This window comes from Rosa chinensis, chromosome 1 (assembly GCF_002994745.2).
Source record: "Rosa chinensis cultivar Old Blush chromosome 1, RchiOBHm-V2, whole genome shotgun sequence".
Classification (NCBI taxonomy): Eukaryota; Viridiplantae; Streptophyta; class Magnoliopsida; order Rosales; family Rosaceae; genus Rosa; species Rosa chinensis.
Window position 1 is genome coordinate 25,191,951 of NC_037088.1, and position 16,201 is coordinate 25,208,151.

At 40.9% G+C, this 16,201-nt stretch overlaps 1 protein-coding gene across 1 annotated transcript; it reads right to left on the reverse strand.

The window, feature by feature from the left end:
- Window positions 1-12,948: 12,948 nt before the first annotated feature.
- On the reverse strand, window positions 12,949-14,758 carry LOC112187010 (cytochrome P450 77A3). Its single transcript, XM_024325618.2, has one exon. The coding sequence runs from the start codon at window positions 14,676-14,678 to the stop codon at window positions 13,134-13,136; it is 1,545 nt and encodes a 514-aa protein (XP_024181386.1). The 5' UTR covers window positions 14,679-14,758; the 3' UTR covers window positions 12,949-13,133.
- Between the last annotated feature and the right edge of the window lie 1,443 nt (window positions 14,759-16,201).

Here is a 16,201-nt window from a genome sequence, read left to right on the forward strand (position 1 = left end):
GAAATTGGGATAAGCACCTGGCTTTGATGGAGTTTGCATATAACAACAGTTATCACTCGAGTATTGGTATGGCTCCCTACGAAGCTTTATATGGGAAACAGTGTAGGACCCCATTATGTTGGGATGAAGTGGGAGAAAGACAACTTATTGGTCCTGAAATTATTGAAATCACAACAGATAAAATTAAGGTGATTAAAGAGAGGCTCAAGACGGCTCAAAGCAGATAGAAGAGCTACGCCGATAATCACAGGAAGCATCTTGAATTCCAAGTTGGTGATTGGGTATTTTTGAAATTATCTCCTTGGAAGGGTGTGGTAAGGTTTGGTAAACGTGGGAAACTAAGTCCAAGGTATATTGGTCCCTATGAGATTGTGGAACGAATTGGTCTTGTCGCTTATCGCTTGGCTTTACCTCTACAACTATCTAAAGTACATGATGTCTTTCATGTATCCATGCTTCGCAAGTACATAACTGATCCTTCACATGTGTTACCAGCTCAACCCATTACACTTACAGAAGATTTAACATATAAAGAAGAACCAATACAGATCCTAGATCGTCGTGAGCAAGTACTCCGAAGTAAGGTTACACCTTTGGTTAAGGTATTATGGAGGAATCACCTAATTGAAGAAGCTATTTGGGAACCAGAGGACCAAATGAGGCAACAGTATCCACATCTTTTTCCTTGACAGGTATAATTTCGAGGACGAAATTTTATAAGGAGGGGAGAATGTAAGGCCTCGTATCTTAAAATCTTTATGAGTTACGTTTTTATCAGTTTTGACCGAGGAGTTGACTTTCTACTTTGTCTGTTACGTTGGAATATTCTTTGAGTACGTCGTAGGTTACGAAAAAATTTAGTTCGTGGACACGCAGTTTGTATCGATCGGAGTTTTTACGGGAAAGTTGTGATTTAATGTTTGGAAGTTGCTGTTTCTTATTAAAATATTGGTTTCTAAAAAGGGAAATAGATTAATAAGAGGAGAGAGAGAGAGAGAGAGTATATCGGGACAGAGCCCGACCTCCCAAACCCTCCCCCTTTCGTTTTTCTTCTTCTCCACGAACCGAACCCAATTTCCAGCGAATCACCGCAGCAGGACCTTGTTGGACTCGTCCCTGGCCATCGAAGCTTCCTCTCTTCATTCTCTTTCATCTCAGGTATGTGATTTTGATGGGTAGCTTTGTTTTGAACTAATTTGGGGGAGGATTGCCAATCGGGTTTGGGAACCTTCGGTTGGGTTTTCGATTTCCGGCGGTCTCCGGTCGGAAATCCTTGTGATTTTGGTTCTCTGTGAAGCGTTAAACACATTTTCAACCTTTTTGTAGCTTGATTTGGCCGGAGGAAGTGGTAGTGATGATGAATAGTGGTGATGAACAGTAGCTATCGGGTTTTTCAGATTTTGGGGTGAAATTCCGACCACTTCTGCTTGGTTTTAGCTGTTATTGCAGGTTTAAAAATTGTTGGGTTTGCTGTGGTGATGCGTTTGGGCTAGTTAAGTTGGCCGGAGATGGGGTTTGGTGTGATGGCGCATGAAACCACATGCCGCCACTGGTGGTGGCGTGTTGAGTCATTGTCAGACTTGTTAACTGCGTTGTGTGGTGTTGTTAAATCTTACTTGTTGTTGGGAACCTTCGATTAGCATTGTTTTAGACTTGTGATTAATTGTTTGGTTAGATGTTTTGATTTTATGGTTTACAATATTCTGGGTTAATCCCTTGATAAATTGCTATTAGGGCTAGTGCGGAATTAATCTACTTGGTTGAGAGTTTGGAGTTGTTATGGAGATTTTTTTTAGAAAAGGAAATTATATTATTTTGGTGGATAATTGTGATTAATGATTTGAAATTGAATTAATTGAGTTATCGAGACGATCCTTGTGAAAGTGAAAATTAGAGAGTTAGCGAGGATGTTGATTAGTTGTTGAATTCTGAATTTGAGAGTCTGAGTCATAATTAAGAGGGGGAAGTTTAGAGGAAATATCCACAAGCATTATTTATTTTTCAAGAGAATGAGTTTTAATTCTTTAATGATTTCCTTTGTGAGGTTAATTTTATCATGCCCAATTATTACAGGACGTACTGAGCCCTCGAGCGAGGAGGACACGGGCAGGTAGCAGGATTAGCTGCGGGACTCACTAGTGTGGACTTTTATTTTGTTTAAAAATTGCATGCAGCATGGTATTAAGTTTTCAGTTGGCATATTATTTTGAGTAAATGTTATTTTGTGGAAAGTAAAGGATTTAAAAATAAAGCAGTTGACAAGGAGGCTAGTTTGGCGCATGCGTAACTTACCTAGTTGGCAGTCCCTTCTAGGTAATAGTCTAGTTGGCAGTCCCTGCCAGACTACAGCCCGGTTGGCAGTCCCATCCGATGCGTTATCTGGTTGGTAGTCCCTTCCAGATGACATGAGGTAGTTAGTTGGCAGTCCCTTCTAACTACCTGTGGCTAGTTGGCAGTCTCATCTAACCACCGCCTCCTATTCCGGTTGGCAGTCCCTTTCGATGCGTCATCTGGGTGGCAGTCTCTCCCAGATGGCATGAGATGCTTAGGAAGCAGTCTTTCCTAATCATCAAACGAATTTTCTTAGAAAAGGATTGAGTTGGAAATATTATGGAATCTCGCTGCATGTTGGTTTTGTTGAAATGAGAAATGGGGAAGTATTCCAGTAATTGTTTCAGATTTTGCTTTAGTTTTGTCCACTCACTCTAATGGATTTTATATGTTTTCCCCTGGGCCCTTCGTTTTCAAATGCCCAGATTTCAGATTGGCCGAGATCGCGTCCAGGAACTAGAGACTTTGGAATCAGCGCTTCCGTTTTGTCCATAGGTTATTACTTAACCTACCTTGTATGATATCGGCTTAGCTATTAGTGTTGCTCTGATAACCCTTTTTAATTTGGTGGATGCTTTTGTTTGAGTTGATGTTTATCATACTGAGGTTGTGATGGAATTCGTACCTTCTGAATGTAACATATACACTTGAAATGTAAATAGGGTAATGCATGTGTGTTTGAGTAGAAGTTAAAGATTTAAGCATGTCCAGGTTTTGTGAAATTTTTGGTTAGCTCATTTTAGGGGAGGTTCTGCCGATTTTTCGTCAGGATTTCCTTTGAAATGGGTCCCGCAGGCTCGGATCCGTGTTTAGGGGTGAAACTCGGGTCGCGTTCTGTCACTGTCTACCACTCAATTTAGCACTCTAGAGAAGCTGCTGGGAGATCTCCCTGGCCTCTGTGAATGCAAAGCAACAGCTGAGGCGCTGGCCAGGAATGTCACATTACAACAACAGACCCTTGCAGATGGAAGATCTGCAAGACTCTCTGGATGAACGGGCCTCTCGACTCAAGGATATGGAGCTTGAAGACAAACATCTCGAGTCTCAAATCCAAAACCTTCAGGCCCAATTAGCCGCTGTAAGGGCTAGGATTGCTCATGAAGAGGCCCAATTAGAGCAACCTTTGGCCGCTTTCGAGGTGCTAACTCAGAACTTGGCCCAAGCTCGTGCACAAGCCCAACAGGCTGAGAATGTTGTTTGCTTGGGCGGTTATCGTTTGTATGAACATCTTCTCCGTTTAACCTATGCGGCCAAAAGACTTTAAGCCCTTTAGTATCAAGCCCGTTTTGCTTTTGTATTCCCAAACACCATTAGCCCAGTAATATATATATATTATCTCATCTCTTTACTTCGGTCCACTTACTGGCCCAAAAGCGCCTTTGTCTCGGTAGTCATCACTAACTTTGAATTTCCATTAATTATGAGTTAAGACTTTTCTGAACAAATAATCTTGAAATTGAACGGTTACCTCCTTGAAGACAGTTCCTTTTCCCACGCGTTTTTTATTCGCCTTCATTTCCGAGATTATGGCATTTAATCTTATTGATGGCGTTGATCACGATTCCTCAACTGTCCATCTAAGGGCTGAGGCCACTCAGGTTGGCCCTATAAATATCTGTGCTTTGGTGATGAGAAGATCAAAACATGGCTTACCCAAAAATGGATTTACAAGCTTTGCTCATTTTCCTTCTTCTTCAAAAATCTTCTCCCCACGATCTCACCCTTAACCTCTAGATCTTAGGCCTCATGGAAAAATCTCAAGCCTTAGGTAGGCCTTATAGCTTAATCTCAAGCAACCTCATGTCTTTGGCTTCTGAAAGCCTGGATGGAACATACCAGGCTTCGGTATTCGCTGAAGAACATGAGGCACTCCCGAGTGGGGAATCTACCCATGGAGGCTCATCTTCTTGAGGATTCCTCACGCGGAGAATGCTGGAGGAATGTGGAAGACCCCTTGAGGTTAACCACTCTTCTTCGGCGCCCCACCTCCTGGGCTTAACGAATGAACTTTCGTTTTTCCCTTGAGATGAACAAGGCAACTTGGCGGTCGTGCTCTACTGAAGTCTCTCCGTAACAAGGCCTTTGGCCAGAAGGATAGGCAATTGGAAGGATTGGGATAAACTTGAGCATGTCCTTTCCAACACTGCGAGTACAGACAATAGTGGCTGCCAAGGTTCAAGAGGGTGTAGAGGTTGAAGCCGACGTTGAATTCCTTAGTTGCCTCCTCTTGGAAGAAGATTCAGAAGACTCAAATGAGTATTATTTATGCCACTTTTGGCTTTGTAACTTCTCGAATGTATTGTACCGCTTTTGGCAGCAAAGCCACTTTATGAATACAATAATTTTTAATTTCCAATCTTCTGATGCATATTAGCCTCTAGTATAGGCTTTGTTACATGATTTTAACACTAATTTGTCAAAAATGGTCAAAAATTATCATTAGAAATTTAAAAAAAAAAAAAAAAAAACTCAAACAAACATAGGCCTCGGAACAGAGCCCAATATATAGAGCGTTGCCCCCATAGTCTTGCGAGGCGAGGTGAGTACATGAGAGTGGGGCCTTAGGAATAGACCCTTGCGAAGACAATGACGTGAGCAGAGGAAGACTATGTTTGCCCCCAGTCTTTGGTGAGGGAGCATCTGGTGGGTCTTCGAACTCTCAAACACTTGGGTAGTATTTCTTCAAGTATCTGCTATTGATGGGATTCCGATGAATGTCGATGTCCAAATCTCTAAGCTCGAAAGCCCACTTTTCTAGAACTTTGTGGATAACAAACGGTCCTTCCCAGTGCAATGTCCGTTTGCCACAGCCTTCTAACTTCTCCCCCAGCAGAAGAATCGCCTTCCAGACAAGCTCGCCCTCCTTGTGGCTGTGGCTGTGGCCCCGTGCACGCTTGTCATAGGCGCGGGCGACACGCTGCTTTTCCATGACTAAGCTATCCAAAGCTTCCAAGCACTTTTCGCTAAGGTCTTCATGTTCCTTGTTGAGACTAATTTCGACTACATTTTTAGAGCATTTCTCTCTACATTTTGTTTAGTTATTTTCTTAACAATGTCATTTCTAACTTGTTTTATGTTTTTAGGTAGTTTTGAGTCTGGAAATGGAAGGCAAGAAGTTATATGCGCAGAAATGAGAAATGATGGAGAAATGAAGTTTTCCCAGTTCTACTAGGAAAAGGAATCTCAGTTGAAGTAGAAATCCTAATGCAACTAGGAATGAGCTCAAAAAAATGATGTTTGGAAATAAAGAAATGACAGAGTCCCAGTTGGACTAGGAAACCTGATGACACAAGGAGTCCTGATGCTGCTAAGAGACCTGGTGAGACTAGGAGATGCTGTGTCTTGAAGATGACTCATGATAGTTCAAGATTGTTCTAGAATAATGAAGGAATTTCGGCAACATGAAGATGGATTTCGAATTGGCCCATTTTGGGGAAGTTTGCCCCGAAGTTTGAAGCATGTGACTTGCACATGAGTCTCTAGATCCTTCTTGACGTCTTGGAGGAGTTCTTGGCCCATTCTAATTGCTTTTTTCCATGAGAATTACAAGGAATATTCATGAAGATTTTGGCAATGCATTATTTTGGGATATTCTTGGATTTCTATGGAATTTTGGAGAAGAAAATATAGGAATAAATATTGAAATATGATTCCTAATTCTAAGGAGGCCGAAATATGGTCTACATACATGGTGAATTTGGCAACAAAGAAAGGTGACTTGTTCTCTACTTCTCAAGGAATTTTTTCATTGGTCGAATGATGTCACAAGTAGATTTCAACCTTGATTCTCAAGCCTATGCCATGTACTATACAAGGGAGTATTGTGAAGACATTCTACACACCACAAATTCAGAATCAAAGCCCACAAACACTTCCCCTTCTCTTCCAAGTTTCGGCAACTCCAAAGAAATTCCAAGTTCAAGACTGTGAGCATTCCTCCTCTCCATTCAAGCATCCTTGCCGTAATCCTTATCCATTCCACCACCTTTTGAAGCTTCTTGCGTCCTTGAAGATAAAAAAGTGTAACCATGAACCCCTATTTTCTGTTTTCGGTTTTGATACTTTGTAAAACAATTTTCGGTTTCAATATGATTTCGGGTTTTGTTTTATTATTCTATGATGATTTGCGATTTCTATGGTTGATGAAGTGTTGATTTTAGATATATGATTTTCGAATACTATGAAGCATGTTTTTGGTTTTTGGTTTTTGGTTTTTCTTATTGAAAATTGCGATTTCATCATATGTAAGCATGATTGCTAATTTCGAGCTTCAATCCCATCTTTTATGTGTTAATTGATCTTTAGATGCATATTTAGGTTGATGAACATGTAATTGAATCCATATTAAGGTGCTAGCGTTCTAAGCTTTAATTAGGGCTAAATACTGGTTACTACCCTGTGGTTTAGATCCAAAATCAATTCAGTCCCTAGACTTGTAATTTCATTAAAAACACCCCTGCAGTTTCAATTTTGATCTAATAGGTTCAATCTGTTAGTCTTCCGATAATTAAGTCATTTAACTTGTTGATGTGGTTCATATATAGCCTATGTTTTATGATGTGGTATTGAGGTCGCATGCATAGTCAATTTAGGAATGGGTCTCACTATTAGAAATCTATCAAATAAAAAGTTTTTCATCAAATAATCCAACTATAAGTTGAACCCATAGCCAAAATATTAACGAATTGGACCTATTAGATCAAAATTGAAAGTATAGGACTGTTTTTGATGAAATTAGAAGTTCAGGGACTGAATTGATTTTGGACCTAAACCACAAGGTAGTAACTAGTATTTAGCCCCTTTAATTATTTAAGTGGAAAACCTATAATTACTTAGGTAAATTAACAATGAGTCCTGCATGCTTGATTAGCATTCTAACTTGTGTTCTTGACTTGAATTGATCAAACTTCCATGATTCTTAATGCGTTGAAAGTGTTTTTGTTAGTGATTAGCTACCATTAGTAATTGCATGATTAATAGGTTTAACCATGGTGTATTCATCTAGTTCATTTAATTAAGGGAAAAAAAAAAGAACTTTGTATGCGTTCATCTTTGTTTTTGATTGATTCTATGCTTTGACATATTTTGATTCGTGATTTGATGTTTGAAACTTTGTCAATGTGTTAGTAGTAGTTAATTCTATCTAAATTCGTTTCATCCATATAATTATACTTGATTATGTGTTTTGATGTGTCACATATGTATATATTTACTTAGTTGTTAAATTAAATAAAAATCCTAAATCCCCCTTACTGGTATTTTTCGTGAATACTGTGTGTGTGTGTGTGTGTGTGTGTGTGTATTCTTTAATTAATTTATTTTGCTAATGTTTTATTTTTCAGGAATTAATGAGGCCCTAATCCCCGGTTGAGAATGATCCCTACTTATTCTTACTACATTGATAGGGTTTTAAATTGAGCACTACCTTTGTGCAGGTCAATTTTTGGCGCTGTTGCCTCTAATGTTCGCTTGGCTTCTCCAAGCCTGCACTGCAGCTTTCTCTTCTTGAAAGGGCTGATCTCCACAGCCTTACCTTTCTCTTTGGTGTACCACTTCCCCTCGATGGCAGAGGTTGAAGCAGGCGGGATATATGGTTTAGTTAGGATATCTTTTCGCTTGCCTTTGTCCTTCTCGTCCTGCCTCTTTTCCTGTACTGCTGCTCTCAATTTCTTGAACAGATTGGAATCTTTTGGAGAGGGCGAAGTCTTAGCTTCATCCATTACTCTGGGGCTGGAAGGCTGGAAGTTTCGCAAAGGCGAAGCCCACTTAATCAATGGGAATGAGCCAAAGCGGAATGGTTGTTTGACCTCTTCATGTGGCACTAGGATATTGCATTCCTCCTTGCATCGCTAGCATAGGACAGCAAGTGAGACTTCATTGACAGGCTTAAGCTTCTTCTTCGCTGGTGCCTCTTCCTCTTCTCCCCTCTTGCCCTCAGTAGTCAAGTCGAGAGTTGGCTTCCGTTGGCCCTTTCTATTCCAGGTCACATAAACCATGTTCACCCATGTGTTAGGAAAAGGGTTCAGATCTACTAAAGCTACCGCAGTAGTTGGGGATTCGACTTGTGGACTCCCATTATTCAACCAGACCTGGATCTGGTCCTTCAGTTTAACACACTCAATTGTGTTATGGTTCCACAGATTGTGGAACTTGCAATACTTCTTCCCGTTTAGCTGATCTGGTTTGGGAAAAGGCCCAAAGTCGGTTTTTACCATTTTTGCAGCTATCATCTCATCCAATATCTCATGTGGTTTGTTCGCATCATATATATAAATCGTGAATTTGGGTTTAGTGAAAGCCACAGACTTGAGCTTGACTAGTTCTTTGGTTAATTTCAGCTCCTTAAGTGCGGAACTCTTTCTTCCCGTTAGCTCGAAGGCAGAAACAGCGTTCTCCTCCTCTTCATCCTCCTCTGGAAACACCTCTTCACTTTGATAATAGGGATCATATGTGGTTGGCTAATAATTTATAGCAGCCACTGTCTAGTATTTCCCGGGAACGTATGTTCCCTTAGATGCATTCTTCCTGGCATCAGTTTCCCTGAGGAGGTGCTCAAAGCAGCCTACCTCCATTATTAGCTCTCCCATGGACTTGAACATGCTGCCATACTGCTTCTTTCGTTGGCGTGGCTCCAAGCCCTTGATCGCTAATTTAACCAATTCTTTTTCTAGCAGCACCATGTTCAACTTGGCTTTTTGAATCTGGAATCACTGAAGATAAGCAACAACAAACTCAGTAGGCTACTGAGCCATCTAGGTAAGAGAGGCTAGGTTAACCTCAGGCTCTATAGCTCCGAAGGTCTTCCGGAATAGCTTCTCCATCACGGGCTAGTTGGCAACTAACCCCGGCCTCAATTTGGAGAACCAGGTCAAAGCAGCCACTGATAGAGAATTGCTAAAGATCTTGCACTTGAGGCTGTCGTCATTCTGATTCTGGCCACATTGCACCTTGAACCTAGCCAAATGAGTCGCTGCGTTCTCAGTATCCTCTCCTGAAAAAGTAGAGAATATGATATTCTTGTAGCCTCTAGGAAGATCCCTCATAGACCTCGTCCAGGTTAGCCCTTGGATTGGCTAATCTAATCATTTCCTCCACCTCTTCACGTCTTACATACTCCGGCCCGGGAAGAGGAGGTGTCACCACAGTTTGGCCATTAGGCATTAGGCTGCAAGATAGGTGCAGGCTGACTAGCAACCACTGCCCCTTCTCCTATGCCTATGACATGAGGTGTGTGCGAATGTTGAAGACTAAGAGTCTGCCCAGCTACATCTTTTGCTAAGGCTATAATCTTGACCGGATTCTTGCCTGGTCAATTCCATAATAGTTCCCTGGGAGCTCCTGATAAACATTCTCCGCTCCATCGCTGTCGTATTGGGCAAATACGACAGGATCAGGAAGAGTACCCTCACCGGTTTTCAGGGTCTTTCTTTTTTATGCAATCGGTGGTACAATCTTGTCTTTGGCACCAATTACCAGAGCCTTATCCTTACTCTTAGCAGATGAGGTAGCAGGATTTGCAGGGGGTATCAAAGTATTGCTATTGCTGGCTTTATCTCTAGCATTTGGTGGTACATACTTCCCGAACCCGGCAGGCTGGCCAAGAGTGCTAAGGATAGTGTTAGGATCGCCTATTGTCTTATTCAGAACCTCCTTAACTTGATCCAACTCGGCTTTCTGCATGGCGACTTGGGTTGTGAGGTTGGACCCCTCACTGCGAATGGTAGCAACCTTAGTAGCAATATTTTTGCTGTTGGTGACCTAGGCAACTATCATAGCCACGAGCTACCCGTGGTTTTCTTGAGCTTACGTCATAATATGCCTGATACGCCCATGCGTTTGGAGTGTGTCTTGCTCGATTCGCCAGACCATGTCGAGAGTAGCCTATTTTGTCTCTGCGAATCCTTTGTTCGTCTTCTCCCAGAATGCAATGTTGTTTTGCTGCATGATGGCGAGTCATTCCTCTAAGCTCGCATTCTCTGGGATGGGGATAGGTACGAAGACATCTGTTATCACATCTTCCTCAACCACCTTGGTGGCGTTGGAAGCATCTCCAACCTCCTTAGGCTGGGCGGTGGGAAGGTTGTCACTCAGTGGCGGGATGTTGGTTTTCTTCTTGTTCAGTCGACATCTCGGGTGATGGTAGGTTGAGAGAAAATCTTTGGATTACCTGTTCTTCGAAAAGACCACGACAGTCAGCACGAAACTGTGGCCTGTAACTGGATGTCTTGTGTTTGGGCAGTTAACGTAAACCTTTTGGTAAGGGTTTCCGCTTAACTTCCCAATGGTTGCGAACATAAAGAAATGCCGATATACATTCCACTGGGGGTGCCAAAATTTTTGGCTCTAAAACCAGTCTGGGTAGCAAACTGTCTCTTTTGAGTGCGCAAGTGTGCCAATACAGTGCGATGTAGTCGTCGGGGCGTCCCTTGACCTCACTTCTTCTCAAACGTTGTGGACGAGGAGAGCACCAACCTCGTCACTAGGTTCTTTTCTATGTCTTTCGGAAAAAGACTTCTTGCCTTATGGGTAAGGACTTGTTGTGTGATCTCTTGCGTCACTGAGTCGATACTTAGTATTATAGACTAAGCAGAGTAATCACTGGGAAATAGGAGAAAGCACGGATTTGCTAAAGTGTGATTTAGCTTCGCTGGGTTGCGAGGGCATTACCCTTGCTTCGCTGGTTTCAACTAGGTTGAAGGTAGGTTTGTTCCGGAGAGACTTTGATAATCTGGGCGATTAGTTGATTGAAGAGTTGTGTCCTTTTTGTCCTTTGAAACTTGGAATTTATAACTAGGGTTTCGACAATTCCTTGCCATAGAAGGATTATTGATTGAAAATTTATAATCGATCTCTGCTACCCGAATCCTATAAGTACTCGTTTTCCTTATGAACTCCGGAATGGGCGAAGCTATAACCCAAACCTAGGTAGACTTAGGGATGGCAAAAATCCCCATTGGATATTCGAAACTAACGGGAAGAAATTCCGGGGAAATCGGGTAACGGGGATGGAGATCCCCAGTATTCGAATTTTGAAATCGGGTATAGGGCGGGGATGGTATTTTGATCCCCATCCGCATACCCACCCAATAAGAATTATCTGAAATATATATATATATATATATATTGTTTATTATATATATATTTATATTATTTATAAATAAATATTTATGTAAACTTCATCTTTTTGTCAATATTTAAGTTATGTTAAAAAAAATGAAGATTCTTTTAATAAAATATCTTTATCAACATGTCAATTTTCCTTGATTTAAATAAGAAATTTATTTTATTTTGATGTTTGATTTTAACTTCATATTTTACAATCCATAATTATTTGTATGAACTTTTTATATAATAAATTAGTAATTTTGTTAACGAGGATTAGAGCCAGGGACTTAATCTCCAATGGGGATGAGGACGGGGAATCCCCAGTATCTTATTACGGGGATTGGAGAGGGTAAGGGAATGGGGAATGAAGTCGGGTATGAGGATGGTAACTTAATCCCCTTACCCTATCATCCCCATTGTCATCCCTAGGTAGACGTATTCTTGGACCACAGGTATTGGCCTGCTATGCTAAATCCTCTTAAATGATATTGCCAAAAATATCCCAAAAAAGCTGATTTCCCCCGAGCCGTTATGTTCAATTAGTATCAGTTGATGTCTTCCTTCTGCAGTCCTGTGACTATTTTTCAGTGGCTGTTTACTTTTAATGCAATTTGGTTTGTTTGCAAAATAAAATTTTAATAATAATTAGGTGGATAGTTCTAAAAAAGAAATATATAAATCGGTGCATATACGCCTCATAAGCTTAGTGTAGATTGTAGGCATTTATCAACTGTCACGTCCATTATGTCCGACAATACATGAGCGTCACATGGAAGTCAAAACTACACATGCAGCTAGGTGTGACTCCATGAGACACTTTAAATACCACATATCGCAAAGTGGTAGTGCCCATGATCACTTTAATTCCAGCAAGTACACATTAAAGACCTACCAACAAGCCACAAATTTAGATTCATAAAATTTAACCACGGTTAAATACCTCTTGGTCATGTGAAATGAGTCAAATGACATTGTGAACCAGATAAAAGAAAGAAAGAAAAAATCAGGTCTTCAAATTTGTTTATGAACATCTTTCATCTTTGATAGATTATACAAATCTATGTGGAGACCTCATTTTGCTATATTTAACAGAAATTTCATCTCCAATGGAATTGGTTGCTTACGTGTAAACGACATCTTTAGCCAATTTTTTTAATGAAAATTATTTTATTCCAAAGGACGCATGTAAACCTTATACAATATACATCTAAGAAAGATTGAAAATATCACAATTATAATAAATTTATATAACATGTAAAGAAATGATTTAACAAAATACTAATTGGCCACCTAACTTGTCAAATTTTAATTTGACATTTTGAATATAACGTTCTCATTCTGAGATCAGATGACAACTTTAGCAACTTCACATTTATATATTTATAGATTTTTTTTAATCAAATAAAAGACTCATATATAACAAGTATTGTGCATCCAACTCACGATCTCCATCTCTTGTTTATAAAACTCACGATCTCCATCTTTTGTTTATAAAAAAGAGACTTATGTCACTAGACCAGATGGTCAGATGGTACTGGGCTCAACATTTATAGCTCATCTTAATAAAAATAGTTCAAATGAAATAATTAAACCAAATCCAGGATGATTTCAAAGAGAACAAAGAAAAAAAAACAATCTACAAAATCACAAATTCGATATATCACTTGATATTAAAATTCAATTACTATTTAACCTAATTAAACCCTGGGCTTGATCTTAGCTCTTAGCGAATTCTTCATCACCACAGTAAATTCTAACTTGCCTGTAAAATCCAACTTACTTCCAGCCGGGTACGCACTCCACTCAAACTCTTGAACCATTCTAGCCAACATGAGATGAACATGAACTGTGGCCATGGACAAACCGGGGCAAATCCTCCTCCCGACACTGAAAGGCATCATTTTAACTCCGGTCACGCCCGTTATGTCCGCATCTTCCCGGCCGGACACGAACCGGTCGGGATCGAACTTCTCGGGGTCGGACCACAATTTGGGATCCTCCGAAATCCCGGGCAAGTAGAACTCGACATTTGCATCAGTGGGAATGTCGTACCCCGCCAAAGTAGTTGGCTCGGTCACAGCATGGGTTAGCGAAAAATAGGTGGGAGGGTGTTTTCGTAAAAGCTCCTTCACCACTGCTTGCAAATAGGGCATTTTCTCCACGTCCTTTTCGTCCACCTTCCTTTCACCCACCGTTGCTTTAACTTCCGCGTACAGCTTCTCTTGTACTTGAGGGTTCACTATGAGTTGTGCAATTCCCCACTCCAGAGCTGTCGCCGTTGTGTCGGTCCCACCGTTCAGAAACTCCGAGCAAAGTGAGACCAGTTCACTGTTCGAAGGGGATGATTTGCGTCCATCTACTTTGAGGTCGAAAAGCGTGTCGAGGTACGAGAATGAAGTGGCTTGTCGATCCGATCCTGGGTTTTCGAGTGCCCGACGACGCCGTTCGATGATGGGGACCATATAATCCACCTGCTCCTTTCTCACTTCCAGAGCTCTCTTTCTTTGCTTGGAGAAGAAGGGACTCAGAATAGGAAGATAGTCATCGATTCTGGGATCCAACACAATCAGAACGGCCTTCATTACCTGATCCATTTTCTCCACGTTCTCTTCGTCCATTTCGATACCGAAACACATGGCCAAGAGAATACAAAACACGGCGAAGCGCGAGTTTTTCAGCACGGAAACTACGCCGTCGTTGGCCTTGGCCTCCATATTAATCCTCTCGACTAGTGTGTCCATTGCATTTTCGCGAACGCTTCGGAACTCTTTGAGCCTGGTTGAGCTGAGCATATTCTGGACCATGTTCCGCCTCAACGACCGCCACACGGAGCCGTAAATCGAAGCGTTGACGGTGAACTTGTTGCAGCTGAAGATTGTCCGAGTGGGATTTTCTCTAGGTCTTGTGGCGTAGACCGCACCCTTTTCGATGAGGGCTTCGTGGACGAGCTTGGCGTCGCTGATAATGATCATGGTCCTGGTACCCATCTTGAGAGTCAATATTGGGCCGTACTTGAGCCTGAGCTCGTTTGCGTAGACGAAGAACGGCTTGCCGGAGCGAGCGACTTGGAAGAGGTTGCCGACTATAGGCCATCCGGGTGGTCCGGGAGGGAGGTTGAGTTGTTTGGATTTGGATTTCTGGGTGAGCAGGAAAATGAGGCCGGAGATTAGGAAAGCTAAGAGAGTGAAGAAGAGGTGGTAGTAAGAAGAAAGTGAAGCAGAGGAAAAGGATAGAGAAGCCATTGAAGAGATCGATGGATTGGGTGGAGGTATGAGGCTATTGAAGTAGTGAGGAAGTGGGAGGGTATAAAATGGGTAAAGCATGAAATTACAGGTGGGATTAATAAAGGCTCTTTCTTTCTTCATTCAAGCAGAGCAGGAGGGTTGGGTTGTTGGTGGGTGAAGATTGTTAAATGCTAGCTTTAAAATGCTAGCAAATTAGAGCTAGCAAATTTGTGCAGGGGAGTAGTGGCAACTAACTCCATTAATTACTTCATCAACATCTATTGCAAATTATTTTCCATTTTAATGCAAAAATTAGATATTTTCCTGATAGCACTGAGACATTGGACATTACGCACTCGAGGAATTTGTTCTACGTTGTGGCTCCGGGGTTCGGGATATTTAGAAATGAGGAAAGCAAGTAATAAATGGGATGATAAAGAGGTACGTGATTCCAATACCAAAAAAGAGAGTACGTGATGACCGTGGTTGTAATATTTATGTGGCCGCTGATTGTAAACGGCGGCTTCCTTTAAGCCTGCTGGTTCTAGTATCTTTCTGTGGGCATTTCGGCGGATTTCTCCTCTTTTTCCTTGGCCTCGAGGAATAGGGTTGGAGATTGGTACTTTAAAGCTCATCTATTTTTTTTTTTTATACAATAAAATAGTGGCCAAGTTTGCTATCACTCTGAGTTGAGACCTGATTTGGATAAAAGTCTCTCCATGAAGTGCTCTCGCAAGTGAATAATCGAACACTAGACCTCTTTGAGTATCCAACTTACATTTGCTCAACTTGCAGAACTAGCCAGGTTTTCACTAGACCTAATCTCTTGACAGGGCCAGTCATGAGATTCTAATGGCCTAAGCCGAAGATTTAAAATGTGGTCTCCCATATATATGTAATTTTTTTTTGGGCGCCAAATAATAGTACAAAATCATGTATTTTGAATAAAAGTAAATATGAAATCAATACAAAAACAAAAGTATATATTTATTCCTTACATAAATTTCTGAATTACAATACTCACTACAACAAAAAACCTCATTTGCGAGAAACAAATTCCTCGCTAAAAACAGACATTTCGTCGCGGAAGTACTTCCGCGAGAAAATTCTTTTCGTCTTCAATTCGTCGGAGAATGCTCGTCAAGAAAAGGTTCAGCAACGAAAAAACAATGTCCTCGCCAAACCCTTTCGGTGATGAAATCTATTTGTCTCGCTGTTATTCTATAGCGACAATTTCTTTCCTCACTCAAACCCATACTTTTTTCTCGTTAAAAAAGTTCAACGATTAGAAAATAGTCGTTAAATATATTTTCCGACATACTAGATTTCGTCGCGAAACTAATTATTTCCTCGCCAATGATAACTAAAATTAAAAAATGTAAATAAATAAAATATTTAAACTACTTTTTCTGCGATGAATTTTCGTCGTTATAAGTTTTGGGTGAGGAACCTTTTTCTCGCTATAAACTTTTTTTAGCGAGGATATTTTGTTTCATTGTACCATGTATTCTTTCAGCGAGAAAAATTTTTCTCGTCAAAGA